General features: G+C 41.0%; 1 protein-coding gene across 9 annotated transcripts in view; it reads left to right on the top strand.

Annotated features, from left to right (window-relative positions):
• The first annotated feature begins 6,386 nt into the window (after positions 1-6,386).
• Positions 6,387-23,975, top strand: part of GLRA2 (glycine receptor alpha 2) — a 137,700-nt gene continuing 120,111 nt past the window's right edge. The window contains exons 1-5 of one of the 9 annotated variants that reach the window (XM_045007091.1): positions 6,388-6,440; positions 7,223-7,274; positions 8,667-8,734; positions 8,829-8,896; positions 17,804-18,027. In XM_045007091.1, coding sequence (XP_044863026.1) covers positions 7,249-7,274; positions 8,667-8,734; positions 8,829-8,896; positions 17,804-18,027 — 386 coding nt within the window. In that variant the 5' untranslated portion in view covers positions 6,388-6,440; positions 7,223-7,248. Of the gene's footprint in view, positions 6,441-7,171; positions 7,275-8,666; positions 8,735-8,828; positions 8,897-14,023; positions 14,106-17,803; positions 18,028-23,975 lie in introns of those variants that run through there. The other 8 variants (XM_045007086.1, XM_045007117.1, XM_045007099.1 and 5 more) reach the window with 8 other exon arrangements.

Here is a 23,975-nt window from a genome sequence, read left to right as displayed (position 1 = left end):
CTTTGGTGGGAGGACAGGACATTCTTGGTGAAGAACCTTTAACTCTGGAATTTGCATCTCTTTGGTCTGACAGTCTGAGTCTATTGACATTGAGGGTATATGTTGCAAGGCTGTATATTTGCTCAGGTTTTTTCCTGGGGTCAATTAAAGGCAGGACACATGTTAATCCTTTGTGTGAGGAAAAGAGTTATGTTACTATTGCCTATTATGTTTATTTAGATTGATAGATTGACTGATTTTGTGTATGTGTGTGTAATTTTTTATTGTTGATCTGTATAGGCAAAGGATATTAGGCACACGATCTACAAATTGAAATGTAAGTAAAATCGAAATGCCTCTCAGATAAATAAGGATGTACCTAAATTGTGGTGCAGTATGTCAAAAATTATGGATTGTCATGGGGAAGAAAGGCAAAAGTGCCAAGGAAGTCATGAATATTTTATCTTACATTTACCCTGCTTATCTGATTGGCTGCAATGATCACAGTGGGTGTAATCCAGCTCCAGGTGAAGTCACTGGAAAGTCCCCCATTGGGTTTAGCGGGAACTGGACTCACACACTGACAGAGTGCATGCATTCAGTACAAGGACAATACATAAAACAACAGTAGTATCACACCAAGCTACTCAAACCAACACCATGCAACCCAAACCATCTAGCAGCCCGATCTTCCATTTGCCAAATCCTTCCCCCAAACACTCCCACAGCACACTGATCCAACCATTCAGCTTCTGAACCAGTTTGCCATCCCTGGGTCCTAACAAGTACAAATCACATACAATCAACTGCTGAACCAGGATTCAACTCTGACAATAAGCCAGACTTCCATTCGAGCTATCAACCCTGTTTTCCCTCAGTTCTGTAGGATAAACACAGGACATAATTTCTCAGATGATGAACACTCCTACTAGGAACACATCAACCCTACCTCTGAGCTGTGAAGTTAAAAAACAGAGAATTGGCAAAAACTTTAAAAAATCACAGAAGATGGAAAAAGGGCCACACTGATAAAGCAGTAAGCTGCCAGCGCACCATAATGTCAAAACAGATTTTTTTTACCAAGTATAAGGATAAATTTTATACACACCAAATAAAACACACTCAGAATCAGAAGGGCTTGATTCTACTACACTTATTGATTTCAGCAGAACTTCTTGCAGAGCAAGACATTGGTCAGCGTGACTAAGGGTGACAGATTCAGGATCTGTATTAACACAGTGCCAGTAAAAGGTCAGATGAGTAATTTACATAAACCCCTTTGTTAGGAGCAGCATGGAGCAACAGTGGCACAGAGAGAGCAGCAGGAGGTGTTCTGACTCCTGGCATGTAGGCATAGGGCAGAGTTTCTCAAACAGGGGTCGCCGCTTGTGTAGGGAAAGCCCCTGGCAGGCCAGGCCGGTGTGTTTACCTGCCCCGTCCGCAGGTCCAGCCGATCGTGGCTCCCACTGGCTGCGGGTCACTGCTCCAGGCCAATGGGAGCTGCTGGAAGCGGAGGTGCAGCACTTTGCATTTGTCTTTGTTAAACTTCTTCCTGTTTACCTCAGACCATTTCTCCAATTTGTCCAGATCATTTTGAATTATGACCCTATCCTCCAAAGCAGTTGCAATCCCTCCCAGTTTGGTATCATCTGCAAACTTAATAAGTGTACTTTCTATGCCAGTATCTAAGTTGTTGATGAAGATATTGAACGGAGCCAGTCCCAAAACAGACCCCTGCGGAACCCCACTTGTTATACCTTTCCAGCAGGATTGGGAACCATTAATAACTACTCTCTGAGTACGGTTATCCAGCCAGTTATGCACCCACCTTATAGTAGCCCCATCTAAGTTCTATCTGCCTAGTTTATTGATAAGAATATCATGTGAGACCGTATCAAATGCCTTACTAAAGTCTAGGTACACCACATCCACCGCTTCTCCCTTATCCACAAGACTCATTATCCTATCAAAGAAAGCTATCAGATTGGTTTGACACGATTTGTTCTTTACAAATCCATGCTGGCTATTGCCTATCACCTTACCACCTTCCAAGTGTTTGCAGATGATTTCCTTAATTACTTGCTCCATTATCTTCCCTGGCACAGAAGTTAAACTAACTGGTCTGTAGTTTCCTGGGTTGTTTTTATTTCCCTTTTTATAGATGGGCACTATATTTGCCCTTTTCCAGTCTTCTGGAATCTCTCCTGTCTCCCATGATTTTCCAAAGATAATAGCTAGAGGCTGTGATACATCCTCTATTAGCTCCTTGAGTATTCTAGGATGCATTTCATCAGGCCCTGGTGACTTGCAGGCATCTAACTTTTCTAAGTGGTTTTTAACTTGTTCTTTTTTTATTTTATCTTCTAAACCTACCCCCTTCCCATTAGCATTCACTGTGCTAGGCATTCCTTCAGACTTCTCGGTGAAGACTGAAACAAAGACGTCATTAAGCATCTCTGCCATTTCCAAGTTTCCTGTTACTGTTTCTCCCTCCTCACTGAGCAGTGGGCCTACCCTGTCCTTGGTCTTCCTCTTGCTTCTAATGTATTGATAAAAAGTCTTCTTGTTTCCCTTTATTCCTGTAGCTAGTTTGAGCTCATTTTGTGCCTTTGCCTTTCTAATCTTGCCCCTGCTAGGTCAGGGGTGGGCAAACTTTTTGGCCCAAGGACCACATCAGGGAATAGAAATTTTATGGTGGGCCATGAATGCTCACAAAATTGGGGTTGGGGTGCGGGAGGGGATGTGGGCTCTGGGGTGGGGCTGGAGATGAGGAGTTTGGGGTGCAGGAGGGTGCTCCGGGCTGGGATAGAGGGGTTGGGAAAGCAAGAGGGGGATCAGGGCTGGGGCAAGGGTTTGGGGTGTGGGGAGAGGCTCAGGGGGTGCAGGCTCAGAGTGGTGCTGACCTCAAGCGGCTCCTGGAAGCAGCATCATGTCCTTGTTCTGGCTCCTATGCGGAGGTGCAGCCAGGCAGCTCTGTGTGCTGCCTCATCTGCAGGCACTCCCACTGCAGCTCCCACTGGAGCATGTATGAGCTGGAGCGGGGCCATGACGCAGCTTCCTAGAGCCGCGTGGTATGGCCCCGACCCAGCACCCCGGCCGGAGCACCGGAGTGGGACTGAGCTGCGTGGTGCAGCTTGCAGGCTGGCTTAAAACGCTTGCAGTCCAGATTCGGCCTTTGGGCCGTAGTTTGCCCATTCCTGGACTAGGCAGAATAAGTTTATTCTATTGCTGATACACGTATGTCAGTTCCACAAAATGCAATTCCATAGTCTCAGTACTACAGCAGGTGCCCAGAATTGTGCGTTGTCATAGTCAGATGATACCAGACACAATGTGCTCAGTTAACTAAGCTATTGTAAAGAGGAAGGCACTTAAAGATGATATTGGCTTTAGCTTGATGAAGCAGAATAATAATTTTGGGTCTATTTGTTAGTTCCAGCAAATTGGATCCTCGTAAAATACCATACAATTACTGCATTTCAGAGGTCCCTGAGATCTTTGTCCTTTTTTTGTGCTTAATGGCTGAAACTGTCATCAATGAAGAAAAAAAGAGATTTAAGGATATGAATAGTTACTGTATATTGCACTATGGAGAATGTTTCTAAATAGGCCCTAAAGGAAAGGGATTTCTATTTTTATAGACACTATCATACTTAGGGAAACAGCATGATGCACTCCAAAAAGACATGAGAGTAAACAAAGTACATTACTCTTTGGTGAGAAATGTCACACTTATAAGTAAGCATTCAGGGGACCACATGTGCATTTGGTCCCCCTACTTCTTGCCTCTTGTGAGTGATGTGTTGCTCCCTCTTCCCTCACACTTAACACTCCAGCTAGGTGTCTCTGTTTAGATGGAAGAAGAAGTTGTATTTGTTCAAAGCTCGTGGCAGCTAAAATCAATATATGTTGTCCTGGCTCCTCTTCTAGTTTCAACAGTCTCGCTCCTGCAGGCTGGTATGGCGAAGAGGTGATGCTATGGCCAGACTTTCTTCTCACCCCTGCTGGGGAGCGTTAGACCCCTGTGGAGTGCAGACAGTAAGCAGAGCCTGCATTCTTCTGAGCATAGGCACTGCAATTTACATGGGCCATGCAGCATAGGAGAAAGGCTCCTTGATTTTCCCACTCTTCCCCTGTGCACCTCCATAAAGGCCACCTACAATCTAGCTCTCAGTTTTTCACCTGGTCCTTAGGCAAACTGGCTGATTTCAGTGTGAGTTTGTCTGGTATAGGGCTAGATTATGCCTTTAGGTATATCCCTGAGCAAATGGGGTGTAAATCGCATCTCTTCAGGAAGGCCCTGCACCTCAAAACTGGCACCTTTCTGCAGCACAGTTACTGCCTTACTTCTCCCTTGCTTTGGGAGGTGGAGGGAGTAATTTGCTGCTGTTCTGTATCACCTGCAAACTGCAGAGTTCTCCAGGCCAGCTCGGCTGTGCTGTTCTGTATCACCTGCAAACTGCAGAGTTCCCCAGGCCAGCTCGGCTGTGCTTACCGGCATATCGGTGACTGGTGTCAAGACTCTGCTCATTCTCTATCCATTCCCTGCCCACCTGCTCCAGGTGGGGGGTAATAATGGGTGCTTAGCAGTAGCATTCTCTTATTCCTGAATGCCCAGACCCAAGATGTGGAAATCCCACACTGGGCAATTAGTGGTGTTCTTACTTCCCTGTGGGAGCACATAGTTTGAGGGAGACTCTAGGCCTAAGGAGAGAGTTTACAATGAGTTGTGACCTCAAGGCTAGGCTCTGAATATACTTGTCATTCTTCACTCAGCCTGTTAGGATTTTCACATTCATTTTGTGTATATGTGAAAATAAGTGTTTTTCCTTCTCTATCTCTTGATTGTGCTTACGCATCTTTCCACTCCCCCCACCCCCGCAGTTCAAGTGTTGTGCCTGTATCCCATTCTTTGATTTTCAATAATTATTCTTTCCTTATATACCCCTTTGCCCAAATAAATGTCCAAAGAAAATTGTCAAATACCTGGGAATTGTTTTATACCTCTCATATAATGACAACACCATTGACACTGTAGTTAAAGAGAATCTGATTCACGCGAAGAAAAAAGTCACCATGTGCAGACTGAACACTAGAGAGTACAGAGTTTGGATGAAGGTGAAAAAAACTCTCCAGGGCAAGAAGAAAAGATAAATCTAGAAGTGACCATATCTAGTAAATGAGGCATTCAACATAAGACACCAGCACCAGAGAATGTGCATCAAAGGCCACTGACAAAAGCAGAGTTAACAACTGGAAAAGCCTCAGTAGACAATTCTATGAACACTTAATTCAATTCAGCAGTACTCCTGTGTGATGGAGTGTACAGACCCCCCTCTAGCAGCTAGCAGGGAGAGGTTTACATGCTACTCATAGAGAGGAAAGTCCACAGCTATATATCATAAATATGGGAACTGTCAAAAAAGCATAGCTCAGCCAACTCTGGAGAATTATCTCTGGGATACTGAGGGCTCGATTCAGGAAAATAGTCTGTGAGGTACTAAGGAGCCTCTAGTTACAGGAGGTGCGCTGCACTTTAAAGCACCAGGCCTCTTTTAGAAGGCTGCACACTAGGAAGTTTGGTTAGCTGGCAGTAGGCTCAGGCCTGCTGGGGAGATGATGGGATTGTAAATACTACGAAACCTTAGCTATCTGGCAGACAAGCAGTTCCCACTTCAGCTATCCTTTTTTGGGAGTTAACTCCATTCAGAAACCAGGATGAAGTTGTTTTTTTTTAATTTTAAATAATCATAATAATATTTAGCTCTTATATGGATCCAAAATGTATAGGTAATCTGTGGATTGCCACTGACACGCAGGGGCGAAAGAAAAATGCAGGCCTGTTATTTACCAGGCTGCACGTGGCAACAGACTATATTGGTAAGGGATGCAAGGAGAGTGTGGGTCACGATGCAAACTGCAGACACACACACACACACTAAACTTAATCAATTTAAAAGTTTTATTGGGGATAATTACAAGGGGTAAGGGAGCAGAGGATGATTAGCTAATAGAGTTAATAAAACTTAAAACACACAATGACTAAAATATCTACTAACAATATTTATAAACAAAGATGCAGCATTTAGTAATGACTGATACTTACAAATACAAACCAACGCATAACGACCAGCAAACGTAGAAGCTCTGTTTGAAACACGTGAGCTGAGAGAGAGGCTTCGAGGTGATCAGGCTCGGTTACAGGTATACACAGGACACACGGGTATACACAGGATACACGGGTATACACAGAATACACGGGTATACACAGGATTCGTTTTTCTTTCTCCTCTCCCTGCCTGCACATGGCAGGCAGGCCATAAAGTACCCACTATGACATCATAGAAGTGTCATAGGGGACGGGGCCCAAAACCTGTTTGTGTTCGTTTCTGATTGGCACAAGCAAAGTTTACACCATGTAGGGGAGCAGGTGCCTTAAAGTCTGGCTTCGCCCCCAAAAGGTGAGGAAATGCATATTGTTTTAGAATCCGTTCAACACTGAATGACAAAAGAAGAGGCCAGGGCAATACCGGTATGGGCAAGTTTTACAGGATGCAGACAGGAACTCATCTCAACATTAGCTCTTATATGGATCCAAAATGTATAGGTAATCCAGTCAGCAGAATGTCAAAACCCTGGAGTATGGTTGCACATTCAGACATGGTTTATCCCATTCTAGAAAACTAAAAAGTAGCCAAAAATAATGTAATAATACTTAATGAAAGGATTAGATGCATATCAAAACAGAGGACTTGATTTAACATCCAGGTTTGCTTGGTTTTTAGAGGTAGGGATTTGAGTAGTCAAATCAGGCGAAAGCTTGTGGGTTTTGGAACAGACCCTTATGGGTTTGGAACAGGCTCTGAAACCTCAAGTGCAGTTGAAGAGTTTTTGCCACTGTAATTCCAAATTAGATGAGATAATCTTGAAGGAGGGATACAAGTGTATGAAACTTTTTTAAATTAAAAGTGTTTTGAACACTCTTTCCTTAAAGCCATACTTCCCCTTTAAGGCCAACAAATGATTATCCCCCACACCCTCTGTGAACTACTAACAAAACCAACAAAAGAAAAATCTTCACAAGAAAAAAAAAACAGAGGGAATTAAGATGTGTGCCAAACTGGACTGCTGAGTCATTTTGCTTTTTTATTACATGTATCTCCTATTCTTTCCCTGTACATTATTTAACTAGGCCCCCATTTACACTGTGCAAACAGACTGACTTCACTGGGGCTCTCTGCAGGTGCAGCCACCTATCCCACCTTATGAATGTTGCAGGACTGGGGCCATAGAGTGTAAGTTTATTTGGCAAATGCCTTTTTTGTCTGTAAAGTACCAATTATAAATCATACGATGGATTTATAAATAAATGCAAATAAGGAACAACAAATTCATGCCTCATTGATATATTGGAATTATTTCAGGATAGCAAGGCGAACTTGCAGAAAAGGAGAGTGGATGCATTGGCAATATTTAGATATACAGAAATTGTTGGCCAATGAATGAATGCCTTCAGTGTGAAGATACGAAATGAACAAAATGTTGGGTTTACTAGACTGAAACTTGGGAGAAGGGAAGAAAAGGAAATGCTGTTAAAAACTACACCTCTGATGAGAAAAAGAAAACAATGCAGCACTACATTTGCAGTAGCTTGTAGGCTGGTATTGGTTCCAAGACAAAAGAGAAATTTGCACAAAAACCTTTTGTTAATAAAACTAAGATTGCTGGACTCCACTGAAATGCACTTTTAAACACCCCCAAAGGAATGTTACTTTTTACTTTTACAAATATTCTATGTCTTTCATAAAAATGCAAATGTGAAACACAGAATTTTTAAATATCAGGAAAATTTTAAGATTAAAAAATTGGTAATGGGAAAATAGAAAAAAAAGTATGTAATATTAACTGCATATGTGAAATCTGCCACTGCCTGAATTCAATCATCTAGCCTTAGTCCAATCTGATTGATTAGGAATTCATTTAAAACCACCTCTTTGTTACATCATAGCAAAAGGGCTAGTAGTTAAAAATTAAATATCATTTAGGCTTCCTTCATGTTTTTACACTTCAGTGATTCTTAAATAATGAGGAAGGTTGGAGTTGGGGACAGAGGAAATATAGTGTTGCTGTCTACCAAAAGCTGTGCCTAGTCAAGATTGGTAGTGACCAAACATTGTTATGCTTAAGAGGCATCTTGGTGTCTGATGTGAAAAGGGTTGGTTGTCTGAATCCTGTTTTTAATGGACAGGAGTCTACGTTAATAGTTGCCCTTGTTGGAAGTCTCAGCAGAAAGGCCAAGGACTGAATGGAATAGGCACGATGACTGAACTGCCAGAGATGGTCTCTTCATCGCTGGGCTGAGATGTGGGGCAATGTGGGAAGATTACAATGCCACTGCCTGTGTTGTTCTGGTTTGGTGCATCAACAAAGAACTTTTGTGTCTAATGTCAATCGAACACTTTTCATAAATCCTTACATGAAAAAAGTAAAACTATTTTCTGACAAAACCAGTCTAATCAAAGTAGTTGTGGTGATATTGTTTCTTTGATGGACATGCACATGACTTTGACTGTGAAATCGCACTTTTCTACTTAGTTTCATCCACATCTGTACCAGTCTGCACAGATGTTGATGGATCTGTGCTTTTGCTTCACTGTATATTGCAACATTTTTATTGCATTCCACAGGTCCTCCAGTAAACGTTACTTGCAATATTTTTATCAACAGTTTTGGATCAGTCACAGAAACCACAATGGTAAGTGTTATGATGCCACTGGCAAGAAAACAACAATACTTGATATGTCATGAACAGAACCTGTCAATTTTTCTATTTATTGTTCAACTTGCAGGTCCTCCTGTAAATGTTACCTGCAACATATTTATCAACAGCTTTGGTTCAATAGCAGAAACTACAATGGTGAGTGGGACTGAACATTGAAGCCATCTTGTGAAGGAGTGGGATGTGGTATAGAATGGTGCTATTATAGAGGGGATAGTTACTGAGTGCCTAAGCTACTAAGAATGTACCTATAGTATTAAAATACAATAAACTTTACATACCACAGTGCTAAAGGTTAGGAATAGCTACTGTTGGTGTTTGCTTTTTTTGTCATAAACAGTGCTCTAAATAATAAATACTTAGTCAAAGGAGTAAAAAAAAGTATGGTTATGACTTAAATAAATGTAACCCCTGGAGATACACATGAAAATCAAGCATAACTCTAAGACAGATGTCTGATGGCTCTGTCTCACATTTGCACGATAATGCTACAATTAGAGCTTTACATATTTTAGTAATCTCCAGGGCTATAAATTAGAGTTGTGTGACATTTCAGTAATGAAACTGAAATGAACCAGATACAACTCTTCTGACTTCAGGTTTTGTTACAGATGGGAAACTTTGACCATTTCACCAAAACATGTGTGAACCTATAGGGGCAATCTTAACTAGGTTTAAGTGAATTTGGACTATTTATGGTTTTGAGATTGAAACCAGGAAAAACTCAACCCAACATCAGGTAGGCTGAGACAATTTTCTCCCAGATTTGCTTTGAGTCTTTGCTTTTGTTTGAACCTGACAACTCAAAGTAAAACTGAGTGGATGTTAATCTATACAATTAGGTTCAAAGAAAAGATTCCCCACAAATCCTTGTGAACCTGAAGTGCTGAGATTCATACATCTCTACTATAATTTAAAAAGAGAAAATTTTTTTTTGCACATGCTCCCTTCTAGTGCTCATAATTCCTGTTAATGCTGAAGGAACTTTTTTAAAAATAGCATAGCGCTCCTGACAGGTAGCATTCAACCATCTTTCCAGTCATGGATTCTTACACTACAAACAGGCCTATAGACTTTGATGGGACTATACATGGAGCCAAGCTACAGTGATTGAAGGTGGTGGAGTCTTGTCCATAGTATTTTAAGTTTTCAACCCAGTACAGAAAGTAGAAATGGGTTGGCACCACAGAATGGATTCACATTTTGAATACTTGAAAATTCTGGAGTATTTAGATCCAGGGATTTAGTTCAGTCTACTATAGATAAGGACTAGCTATATATTGCAATTTGGATTCAGATGTAACCTTCCCCTACCCCCTCCTACCTAAAAATCAGGTGTATTCACAACCTAATTGAAATGAGAATATACCTCACTCCACAACAAAATCCAGTGAGATTCCTGTGCACCACTTTAAAGGAAGAGCTGTGAGCTATTCTGAAGTAATCACACAGCAGTTCTGAGGGCTTGGCTACACCTGCAAGTTGCAGCGCTGGTAGAGGCTTTCCAGCGCTGCAATTAGTAACCGTCCACACCTGCAAGGCACATCCAGCGCTGCAACTCCCTGGCTGGCGCGCTGGCTGTACACCTGGCTAGGTTGGGGTGTAGCGATTGCAGCGCTGGTGATCCAGCGCTGCTCATCAAGTGTGGACACACACCAGCGCTTTTATTGGCCTCCAGGGTATTAGCAGATATCCCAGAATGCTTTTATAAATTACTCTGTTTTGTTATGCAGCCTCTCTTTGTTTTGTTGTGAACTCCGATCGGAGCTCCGTTGAACTGCTTATCTAAAAAACAAACACTGATCACAGCAAACAGGAGCTATCTGTACCTGGCTGTGAACGATCAAATGAGAGGCAGGGAGTGAATGTTTGCTTGACTGTTTGCAATTAAGACCAAGGGTTCGCGAACATTTTGTGATTTTTCAATCCAGGAAGCTAAACTGTTGGCTCCAAAAATCCACTCTCTCTCTCTTCCCCGCTCCCTGTCACAGTACACCACAGGGAGTGAGTGAAACAGCAGGGAGTCCGTGTTGGAGGCAGGCTGTTTGCAATTAAGAGTTAAGACTAAGGGCTCATGAACATTTTGTGATTTTTCAATCCAGGAAACTAACCCACAGTGTTGGCTCCAAAAATCCACTCTCTCTCTCTTCCCCGCTCCCTGTCACAGTACACCACCCTCCACCCCCCTCTTTTGAAAAGCACATTGTTGCCACTTGAATGCTGGGATAGCTGCCCATAATGCAGCACTCCCAACAGCGCTGCAAATGTTACAAATATGGCCACACACCAGCGCTGGTAGCTGTGAGTGTGGCCACACACCAGCGCTGCTCCTACAAAGCTGGATGTCCAGCGCTGCAAACTACCAGCGCTGCAAACCGTAAGTGTAGCCAAGCCCTGACACTGTTTTGTTTAGTCCCCTTATGGCTCCATCTTATGCTGCTGAGTTCCTTATAGACCTGCTGAAGTCAAAGACAGTAGAGATTTCTCAGCACTTGGCAGGATCAAACCCCTATAATCAACATCAAGCACATTATCTATAAAAAGACATGGCAAATCAAGCTCAGGTTTTAAATAATATGGTTATAAATGTTACCCTGAAATGTTTGCATTCTGAAAGAACATGTGTGTATCTTAGCTAGTTAATAGATACCTGATTTAAATATTTATTTAAATTATGCCATCATTTTAAATTTTAAAAAGCACTGAAGAGATTTAGGAGCTCAAGTCCTACAGAAATGAGTGGGACTTATTCTCCTAAATCCTTTGGTGCTCTATCTAACTTTTCACTAAAGAATCAATTAACTGCATTTTTAACAAACTTGGTAACTCTCTAACATAATATGGAAAGAGAGTGGCCCCAGTATAAACAATAAGGGAAAACAGCAGAGTGGAGGCAGTATACGTTATAACTTACAGCAGTGGTTTTCAACCTGTGGTCCACGGAGCCTGGGGATCCGCAAACTATGTCTAAGAGGTCCGCAAAAGGTGACAGTGAAAATAAAGTTTCAGATCCCAGAAAAGGCATTCCATTTTTCTGATCAATCAAAAGTATGTGAATACCACCCCACCTACAGGTCAAAACCCGGAAGTGTTGTTGTTACCATAGAAATCCACAGTTTAGCGCCATTTCTCACACTGCATCAAATGCCATGTCAAGCCCGTGCAACATTTATAGCTGAATTCTGTTCGGTCAGTTTTCAGTGTAAGACTTCTATGGTGAGGGACCACAGGTTGAATTTCCAAAGGAGACCGCAACTCCTTTCTAAATTTTTTAGGGGTCTGCAAATGAAAAAGGTTGAAAAGCATTGACTTACAGTATTTATACATAGTCTTTTAAAATGACCTTGACAAGAAAATCAAAACAACATTGAAAGTGAGAGGGAGGGGAAAAATCAGAATGCCACATAATTTATAACAATCAACAGACTTTATTTTCAGTATCCTTAAAGTCTTGGTAAGATTTCCTAAATCTAAAGGATTCTGAGAAGAAAGTTCTATGCACATAACCATGGTTTTGCATTCAGTCACACATTTTTCTGTAGGTCTTAGCACAGAGAGAGAGAGGCACAGCATTACATAGCAAAAATCCTGCACGTCACTGGCTTTACAAGATGGCATTCAATGAAAATATTTGCACGACCTAATGCTGATTGCATTAATTAGACTCCTTCATTGCTTTGATTAAATCCCCTCATTGCATTTTATTATCTATCAAATATGTTAATGTGCACCTTTTCAATGTTCATTAACACATTCTGCTGAAAAAAGCTAAACACTCAAGTAAATGAAAACAAAGACTGTTGGCTTCCTTGTTTTGCTTTATTCATAATATCTGCAGACAGTGTTGAATGAGTTCTGTTAAAGTGGGTGCTGTTCAGCCATTTGATATTGATTTTCCTAATACTGTTACCGCATTAATGACTATTTTAGAGTATGTTTTTTAAATGTTCCTAGAGGCAGGCATCAATTACTACTCATCTACTTCGCTTTCCAAAGTAAATTTAATTATGTGCTAAAAAGTTTTGCACCCCTGGTGATAAATAATGAAGGCTTTTTTTGCTATCTAGAACTCATTTTGTTCCCGTCAAATGCTCTTGATGATTTTGACATAAAACTAAAATAAAAAAATTGTAAGTAGGTTATACATTAGATTGACAATCAAAAGAAGACACTCATGTCTCAGAGGACCAAAATGCTTAAAGTGCTTAGGTTTTAAGGGGATATTTTCAGAACATTGCTTGGAAGAGGCATATTGAAAACCTTTGGGGACCAAATTTGGCTCTCAGGTGAGCTCACTGGGAGAAAGGCAGGATTTGGGGCCCAATTCTGCAGTATTTGCTCAGGCAAAATTCTTAGTAACACCAACAGGCATTGTTTCTGACTTCTGAGTAGGATGGATACAGGGTGAAATTCAATCCTGTAGGCCAGCATAAGTCCCTTGCCTCACTTTAGTCCCACTCAAGCTCTCTTTTGAAGGTTTACATGGAACTTAAGTGAGGGATATACCTTGTGCAAGCCCCTTGCAGAGGGGTGAATTTCATGTGGTATGCACAAGTTTACTGATCTGAATGCATGAGAACAATTTGACCCTCAGTAGACTGATGGAATGGGCCCTTTGTCCTTAAACGGTAACAGGTTCTGTGTTCACAGCCAGCAGTGGTTTTGAAATGACTGCATAGTTTGATACCTTTGTACTAATGATGAAGGTTGGTGGGAAACTGAAGTTAATTTGGTATTTTGTTGGTGGGCTTTTCTTAAAAAAAACCCTCCATATTAGTCCAGCTCCACTCCCTTTGAAATCAGTGGGAGTTTTATTGATGATTTCAGTGGGAGCAGAGTTAAATCAATGCTAAGGACTTTTGAAAATTCCACCTTACTTATTTACTACCCTTATTTACTGAAATTCCTTAGCTTTGGGGTTTTTTTTATTTGTAATGGTATTAATACAGTTTGCGGTATGCATTTATGAAAAATATTTATTTAAAAAAAATTCAGTTTATAAAACACAACTTGCAGTTCTGCTGTGAGTTTTCACTCTCAATTCTATGAAATGATCCATAGAGACAAAATGCAGCCTTGTTAATTCTTCTGAATTGTAATACACAAATGGGACGGTATCACTTTTTTTTTTATTCCAAAGGAAATTGTTTTCTTCCCTGTGAGGATGATGTACATTATGCCAGAACAGTGGTAGATAACAAAGGGCCTGATACGAAGCCTTTTTATGTTAATGGGAGTTTTTTCATTGTCTTCACTTTGGATCAGGCCTTATGTTACGAAGAGGGGACCAACTCATCCTTCATGTAACTCCACTGAAGAAAGCAGAGATACAGCGGGGATGAAGTCGGTCAGCTGACATAACTATTTTGAATGCTTTTACACATGCAGAATGAATCAGTAAAACCTCAGCACGCAATAGCAGTGATTAAATATCATAGAGGAGTAATCCATCTCAAGTTGAGCAACACTGCCAGAGAATTCAGTTGTTCATTGTAGCTAATGACCAGGGGTTTTTAGCTATTGCCCTTGGAGAAGCTAAGAGCAGTTTATAGATTGACAAACTAATTGTTAATTATAGACATGCCTAATTGCAAGGATATTGTATTGCTGGTTGACATTTGGGATAAATTCTCTGCTGGCTTCAGTGGCATTCCACCCACTTACTCCAGCAAATAAATTAGCCCTTTCTTTACAACCGGTAAAGTGCAATAGAACTTTGTTGTGGCTGCACGGACAGTATCATCTTTTCACTATAAAAAATGGGACTACAAGTTAGCCACTTAGGCCCTGGTTCAGCCAGGTATTTAAGCATGTGCGTTACATTAAGCATATGAGTAGTCTCACAGAAGTCTGTATACTCAAGCACCTGGCTGATTCAGGGCCCTACAACAGCGCTCTGCCAGATAATATTAATATTTAGAATTTATATAGCATACTTCTCTGCCCCTCTTGCAAATGCATTGTGCTGCTTAGGCTGGGAGGGGCAGCTGATTCCCCCAGACACCTGAATCACATCCTTGGGTGAATAAAGCCCTGTTGGGGGAAGGGTGGGATGGAAAAAGGCCCTACCGAATGCACAGCACTCTGACAGCTAGCACAGCAGCTGTCTGCAGCCCGAGTAATTTAGTACAGTCCTGCAGCTCTTCTAAGTTACATTGCTGCCTATTTTGGTTCCCAGCTGGCCCAGGACCTTCTACCACCCTTTCCGCTCAGCCAATTTCCTGAGCTGTGCCTAATATTAACATGATGCATCCATGGGTTGATCCCGTAATCTTCAAAGAATTTTTGACTATCAACTAATAAATAATAATAATAATAATAACAATAATTAATAATCAACCCTCTTTTGTGAAAAAGTGGGTGTGGTTACCCCACTTGATAGTGGGGAACCGAGGTAAACAAGTTAAATGACTTGCCCAGGGCCACAGATGGGATTAGAACTTGGAGTCTTTGTTTCCGAATCCTGTGTTCAGACCTCATTTCTCTGTGAGACCAGCAAATGCAATTAGATAAAATTTATGAATCGGTTCTTCAGCTGGTGTAAATCAGCCCTCTGTGAGTGGCTTAATAGCTTCCACCCATTCCTGCCTTCAGGAATTTACCAAATAACTCATGTGCTGTCCGATATGCCAAATTGTGATATCATTCTCGGAAAAGACTGCTTTCCAGGATGATATTCATAGCATCAGCAAAAAAACATAATCTCAGAGAAATACAAAATTTTAGACAAGATACTGTATCATTGTACTTAACCTACGGTCCTCCTAGCGTTCCGCACCCTCCTGCTCACCCTGTGGCAAAGAGGCAGCAGAGAAAGAAAACTAGGACTACCTTTTAAAGTTTGTGTTTCATTTTTATTTTTTATCAAGACGGGAAGCAAAAATAATTAGAGCCAAAGAGGGGCTATAATAATGCTATTCTGCTTCTCACAAAAATGTGCTGAGAAAGAATATTTCCAAATATACCAGAATGATCTATCTGAATATTATCCTTCCAGCTGTGTCAGTAAAGGATCATTTAAGGCTGTTGGTATTTAAATTCAGCTTTGGTATAATGTATATCATCCTATACTAACTCTTCTAACAAAAAGTACTTGGCAGTTCATTCCTTCTAATCTAAATTAGTGTGTACTGCATCTGATGAAAGCATATTTCTTTTATAGGTTTTTAGGAAATTTAAAGACTATAATGATTTAAGTGAACAATTATAGAAGTGTCCTGGAAATAAAAAATCCCTTTGCTTTCATTTAACTTCAGTATGTGTCCTACTTCAGAGGAATTAAAAGCCACTCACACAGTTGAATATATTAACTTTATGTCCTAAGCTATCTCTCCTCTTCCCTGCCAGCACTTCCCCTCTTTCCTGTAGTAATTTTGTTCGAGTATTTTCATATCTTTGTAGTGGAAATTGTCCCATGTACGTTTACAAGATAATTACTGTATTTCTAAGGCCGAGAAAATGAGTAAAGGAGATGCCTAGAGTTTGTCTCAGTATGTGATACAAAGATGCTTTGGCAATTTAGGACTCAAAATATTTGTTTAATCATAAACCATATGAAACTCCATAGCACAGAAAAAAATGGCCTGTGAAAAATATATGCAGGCTTGTCTTTGAAGAATTCTATCAGTGCCTCTACTAATTGACTTTCCTTGAGCTCAGCTCCCCAATATCAGCCCCTTCTTACTCTCTGACACTCATGTTTGGCTCGTATCCACACAGGCAAAATTAAAAAAAAACATGCTCCCAATGAAATCCAGAAACATCCTATGGTTTCAGGAGCTTCATCAGTCACTATACTTGGAGCTGTTTGAAATGTTTTGTCAGTTCAGCAACACACTTTTCATCTCGGCCCTCATGAATGAACAGTGGGAAACTCAAATTTGGAGGGGCTTATTCATCAGAGTTTGCATATTTAGCTAATAACTTACTTCATCACTAATCATAGGGAGAATATTATCTTACTTTTCAGTGATGATACATTCTTTAGACTGTGCACTTCAGTGGCCTAAGTAAACAAATGTCAACTCATACATTTTCCAAGTCAGAAGCATATTGCTGCCATTTTCATATATGCTAGCTACTGCAGAATAAATCCTAAATGAAGGATTTTTGCGCAGAAGATGGAATTATTTTGAGTCCCTTTCACTAACAGATTTCTTCTTTCAGATAATATCATCAGTTTTAACATCCTTAAATATTTCTGAAACTAAAATATTCAAGATGAATGGCATGTGGATTTCTGATAAACTATTCTCAGGGCAGTTAAATGTAGGGGGGTTGATGTCAGTTAAATATATAACTACAGCAACAAAGTGAGTGATGCCAGGCCTGTATTTGTTGAGCATGGAACCCATCCCATCATCCAGATCATTAATGAAGCTGTTGAAGAAAACCGGCTCCAGGACCGATCTCTGGGGCACTCCGCTTGATACCGGCTGCAATCTAGACATCGAGTCGTTGATCACTACTGTTGATCAACAGTCTAGCCAGCTTTCTATCTACCTTATAGTCCATTCATCCACACCATATTTCTTTAACTTGCTAGCAAGAATATTGTGGGAGACCGTATCAAAAGCTTTTAGTACCTATCTCCTGGAGCACTGGAATCTGTTGATTTACAGATTGTGAATGATTGAGTTAAGTTACTCTTTGGATTATTTTCATACCTTTTTATTTTACATTGTGATTACTGAAAACTGTACAGCTAGTAATTCTTTGATATTTCTGAGCTTCATGTTAATCCACAGTATTGCATAGAGGGTTGTAGTTAATATTATGGCTGTAGGTGATATTATCTTCATCAGCTGAAAAGGGACTAGTGTTTTTGATTTGGAAAATGTACCTGTTGCACGAGTTTGGTGCAGTATGCCACTTGCACTGCCTTATTTTTAAATAATAGCTCTCTCATTCAAAGGGAAGAGTAATATGTACGTTTATTATATCATTGGTACCGCACTGAACCTAAAATCATTGTGAGCATCAGGAAAGTTAAACTGAACTCTCACCTTTGCAAGAGATTGACTTTTGTGCATGGCATTTCCGTAGGACTACAGAGTGAACATCTTTTTGAGACAGCAGTGGAATGACTCACGCCTGGCTTACAGTGAATACCCTGATGACTCCTTGGATTTGGATCCATCTATGTTGGACTCTATTTGGAAGCCTGATTTATTCTTTGCCAATGAGAAAGGTGCAAACTTCCATGATGTTACAACGGACAACAAGTTGCTGAGGATTTCTAAGACTGGGAAAGTGCTATACAGTATCAGGTAAACCCGCTTTTTTGGTTCTTAAGTCCCCTTGCTTCCATGTCTTTCTTGCCATGGCCACACTCATAGAATTTACATCTTTAAGTTTCGTTGCCCCTTGTGTACACTCTAATGAGACATAAGCTCAGCAGAGTAGAAGGAAAATCTGTCTTTGTGGTGAACTTTTACTCTTCACAAATTGGAATATAAGTGGTACAGCAGTATCTCCTAGCCATGCTGAAAAATGAAGGGGTCTAGTGCCCTATTGATGTGCATCAGTAATTCCCTTTCAATCCTTTGTGGGGTGAATTTTAAAAGTAAAGGGGAAATGTTATTTTAAATGGCTGGAGAGCATCTTAAGTAGAGTCGTTCCTGCCATGTAATAACTTGGCATGCAATAAATATGAAAATCACCCAGGTATCTGCTGGCCTTTGCATGCATTTAAAAATCAGTGGAATTGCTTTTCATTTTTGATACAAAGTGCAATGTAGTATATGTCATGCTGACTGAGTTTAGGCTGAGTTAATAAATGCTATTTGACACAACATAACTTGATGTGACCTTATGAAATGGGACACATGCAGGGAATCAGAATGCTGGAGAGGTGAAAAAAGCATTGCTTAAAAATCGGCTGCAGCAAATAATCTACAGCACTCATTTTATTTGATTAATTGCTTAACGCTTGTAATGGGATCTGAAGATGTAAAGCACTCTAAATGCTATTAAAATTATTATAGAAATTAATCATAATTTCTGAATTCCTGCAGAATTCTTTTCTTGCAGTGCTCGGTTTATATAATGTTTACATTCTTTCAGGTGTTTAACTAGTTGCTTGATGAGCTGTTTCCTCTTTGTGGACCTGAACAAAATTCTTATTAGCTATAATAGGAGCTATTCATGTGTAAGGGCTGGAGGAGAGTGAGATATTTCACAGTGTGGATATTTCTGACAGCATTCTTAAGCTTATGGAAGCACAGATTTTTAATAACTGATTATTATTGTTCTGTGTAATGAGAAAGTAGATTTGCTGTGGACAAAAAATTATGCCTACTCAATTTGCTTAATTCCCATGGAAATTCTGCAATAGGAACACCACAATATGTGGATGGGTTGGTAGGTAATGTAACAGTTCAGTTGGCAGAATTTGAAATTGGCATATCTTAACAGTGGGAGAAAAATAACAGTATGCCAGGGTGAAAACAGAACTCATAGAGTGATATACCATACATTAAACATTCTGTCATGTACAAATACCACTTATTTAATCTCAAGAAAGAAATGAATGCTTCTGTTCATTTGAGTGACATCAGACACCATCTTACTGGAGGCAACAATGCAGTTGGGTGCCATTCTGAGCACAGATGGATAATTTTCCTGACATTTGTCCATGCTGCAAAAGTAACATTTCAAGCTGTCATATCATATTTGTAAAATTCACAAACCTAAATGAAAGTTAATTTGAAATAGAGTAAACACTGGTAATATTTTGTGCTAAGGAAAAGTGTATTGTTTCTCATCTGCATTGCACAGTATTAGCATATATTGTACCTGGTGCTTCTACAACACGACAGCATGAAATTTACACATTAATAACATTTATAGTGAGCAGAACCTATGTTTGAAGGGTAATTGAGAGTTACCAATTAGAAACAATTTAAAAAATAATTCCATAACTCAATTGATTTTAGTGATGTTACACTGGAATAAAATGGAAGAAATGCAATGGTTAGTTAGTCCCATTGCATTAGGATGTTATAGTTGTAATTGCTACACCATTTTCACTACCATAATCATAGTACTTAGCACTTGCATAATAATAATATATAGCATTTACTTGACTTTGAGTGTTCAAAGCACTTACAAATATGACTGACAAGTTACATCTCAGGCTGCTCTATCATATATTTGTAGATGTCATAAAATTATGAGAAAGTTAATCTGAACTAAACATAAACCATATTTTCTCTAAAATAAAAGTGTAATGATTTCCAATATGCACTAAATAAGAAGCTAGGCATTTCTATTGTGTCTGGCCTCCCCATCTACTGCACCGGTAACATCATAAACGTGTTTAGGAATGCTGCGAGATGCTCCACCACAGAGACAGTCAGCTTGTTTTGTTGTGTGCTTTGAGGGGCAAATCCTGCCCTTTGTTCTGCAGGCATGGAAGGTCCTCTGACAGTTACAATCTGTAGTTACAATAAAGTCACATTCACAGAACAACTTCACCATAAACAGAGGTGCACTATAACTGGGACTGTAATCTTTTGCATTGTGAATGCATTTAACTAATAGGGACTTTCATTCACGTTCCCTACAAATGGAGTTTCACTATACCAAAGTTCACTGTGTATATTTTATATAATAAAAATAAACTGAAAAGCAAAAACTAGTCAAAATAAAAATATAAATCAACAAAATGTAAACCCCTAAAGCTGTGTGGTCATACCTTTCTAAAGCTCTAATCCTGCAATGAGCTCCATGTGGGTAGATCTCTGAGTAGAGGCCCACCCTCCTACAGCTCATTGCAGCATCTGGGCCAACACAATATGACATTGTTGAAAATCCTGTCTTCTGTTCCCATGGCCTGTTTCCCACAGTACATTTTGTTATATTTTGCATTTGCTTTTTGTGTCATGCTCTGTATAGATTTTAAGTACTTAGGGATGTGGATCATGTCTTCTCTAGCACACGTTGGGCACTACAAACCATAGGTGCCGACTCCATGGGCGCTTTAGCCCTGGAGCACCCATGAAAAAAAAGGGGGTGTTCAGCACCCACCAGCAGCCCTGCTGACCAGCTCCCCCCACTCCCCCCCTCAGCACCTCCTGCCTGTCGCAATCAGCTATTCAGAAGCATGCAGGAGGTGCTGGGGGTAGAGGGAGGAACGGTGGGCAGAAAGAGATGGGGAGGGGTGAGGTGGGGGTGGGAAGCAGCAGCCGGTGGGGGAAGAGGTGAAGTGGGGGCCGGGTCTGGGGCGGAGTGGGGGTTGAGCATCCCTCCGTCAACTTAGAAAGATGGCACCTCTGCTACAGACAGTAGATAATAAGGAATAATAGTATTATATGACAAAAGGGTTAAAAGATCTAATGGAATCCCTGAACATAGGTCTGTTTAGAAACCTTAAAAAGGCCATCAGCACAGTTCTGACTACTCAGCTAGCTCAAACTATTAGTAACAGCGAGCTAGTGTGGGTTTATTTTACTTGGGTGAGAGGAGATTGAAGACCTTTGCTTAAATAAATGGGTTTCCTTGCTGCACTAGCCCCCCTCTTTGTCATCTTCATGTTACCAAGTGATTTCAGCCATATCGACTTGATGCAGAATGTGATGCACATAATCTAGGATCTAAGAGATTGGGTGAAGTCTTCTCCATCCAGAGTAAATCATCAAGCAGACCATCACACTTTAAAAATATGAGAAGATGTTTGAGTTTTCTGAGTTATTTAGTAAAGGGCTATTTGGAATTGTCTTGGAAAGAACTGTAGGGGAAGAGATTTGTTTTAACTATTTACCATTCTTTCTCCCCTATCCTCCTAGCTCCAGTTATAAGATACCATTGAGGAGCTGGCCAGGAAACTACTCAAAATATTTCAAAATAGTGGCATCCATTTTCAGATTAGCTATCTCTGTTTTGTTTATTTGTCTTCAATGTATGGATGTGATGTAACTATTTAGGCTATTGCCTCTTTATGGTCTCATGCCCTGACCTTGATCCAACTGTAAAATGTTATTATGGAGAAGGGCAGAGAATCTAATAGGGAAATGGTGTCAGTGTAGGGGGTGTAAAAAGGAATAATGCTGCTGAAACGCTGTGGCATGGAGAGGAATCAGACTCGTTGATTCCTTTCTATTTATGCAACAGAACCCTACCTCTATACCTTCCATACTGTAAAAAACATCTACTATTGCTAGCTGCAACATTCAAAAGCCATCACTGGCTTGCCCATCCAAAAGAGCTGCTCTATATTCGTACGAATGGCAATCCATCTGGAATACAAGCCCAGGTGCCAGTTGCTTTATCTAGTGCACATCAGGAGATCACAATCCAAATCACAATCAATTCTCATTCCACGGCTTCTTTCTTTGTACTGCCTCTTCTTTCCTGTTTGTTCTTTTTCGCTTTCATACCATGGCAATTCTGCTGAGTGCCGGAGAAACTGCTCTGGTTTTGGCTATATTATGACCAGGGCCGGCTCCAAGTTTTTTGCCACCCCAAGCAAAAAATTTTTCCCACACCCCCACAGTCCCACCCCAACTCTGCCCCTTCCCTACCTCATTCCAACCCCTTCCCCAAATCCCCGGCCCCGCCTCCTCCCCTGGGCACGCCGCATTTCTCCTCCAACCCCTCCCTCCCAGGCTAGCCAGGAAGCGAGGGGGGAGAAGCGGAGCAGCAGCACACTCGGGAAAGGAGGCGGAGGTGAGCTGGGGGGGAGCAGTTCCTCTTCCCCCCCAGGGTTACTTCCTGCGGCTCTCCCCGTGCCCCCCACCGCCGTAGCTCACCTCTGCTCCGCCTGCTTCCCTGAGCGCGCCGCCACCGCTCCGCTTTCCCCCACTCCCTCCCAGGCTTGCTGCAAAACAGCTGGTTCGCGTGGCAAGCCTGGGAGGGAGGGGGGAGAAGGAGAGTGGCAGTGCGCTCGGGGGAGCAGGCGGCAGTGGAGTGGAGGTGAGCTGGTGTGGGGAGTGGTTCCTCTCCCCCGTCCCCCCCGGGTTACTTCCTGCGGCCCTCCCCACCCCCACCCCCCACCGCCGCAGCTCACCTCCGCTCAGGGCCAGCTCCCGGCTTTCTGCACCCCAAGCAAAACAAAAACAAAAACAAGGAGGCGGAGTGCCATCCCTTGGAAAGTGCCGCCCCAAGCACATGCTTGGAGCATTGGTGCCTAGAGCCAGCCCTGATTATGACTAAGCCTGGCAGAATTCAGTTTTAAATCATTTCAATGGAAAATATCACTATTTTAAGAATTTTTTAATTTTATTTATTCAAATGTTCACTAGTTGAACAACATTACTGGGTTTAAGCATTTTTAATCAATTTAAAATTTTCAGTTCTGGGCACTTATGGGGGACAGACAATAATTATTCTTTTATAGTAAAAGCTGAGATTCAAAAAGTTAATGCTTTAAATCTGTTAAAACACTAATTGTCAAAATCAGGTCAAAATATACATAAAAAATAGCCTTAAATCAAACTCTAATAAGTTCTCCAGCAGCATTTCCCCCCCTTTGCCTATCTGTAAATGTCTGTTATAGATGGAAATATTTTTTCATCACTTTGTGTGTGTACAGTGAAATCAACATTTACCCATAATCTTTCCAAGCCTAATTATGAATAATAAAGATTACAACATACAGGCTACTTAGTGCCAAAAGCAGTCTCTAGCCTTGTAGTATTTTGGATTTCCTACTACAACGTGGGCAAGTCAGTGCTAGTGGAAATGCAGTGGCCACAATGAATGAAGCTGCAATCATTTAACAATCTCCTTTGTACCTGTGTCCTTTGTCCTATATGAAGAAATACACAACAGCTAAAAAGCTGGTAGACTCAAAATTTGTCCCCGAGGGAGAGAAGGCAATATCAGTCAGATTATAAAATCCATTACTCTGGTGGTGAACTTTACTTTAAATATTATTTTTTCAATAGACACTTTAGAAGCATACCCAGACCCTTTGTCTGCAGCTGCAGTTCCTTCGGCAGTGGAACTGGTGTCATCTACTGTGCCAAAGGTTCTAGGTGCAGGAAGGAGGTTCAAGTGACTAGAGCCTTGGTGGCTCGGAACAAAGTCAGAGGCTGCACTGCGACATAGTTCCTTCTGTTCCTGCATGTCCCTATGGGGTGTGTGTGTGTGTGTGTGTGTGAATGGTGGTCATGTGTAACATTCACTGGGCATTACTTCAGCACTGGATTGAAATAACCTTTGAGAGCTCTTTAGTTTGGCCACTATAGAAGCTGGTAGTGCAGCAGTCAGCTGG

Source organism: Mauremys mutica, chromosome 1, assembly GCF_020497125.1.
Source record: "Mauremys mutica isolate MM-2020 ecotype Southern chromosome 1, ASM2049712v1, whole genome shotgun sequence".
In the NCBI taxonomy this organism is placed as follows: Eukaryota; Metazoa; Chordata; order Testudines; family Geoemydidae; genus Mauremys; species Mauremys mutica.
This window is presented reverse-complemented; position numbering and strand designations above follow the sequence as displayed.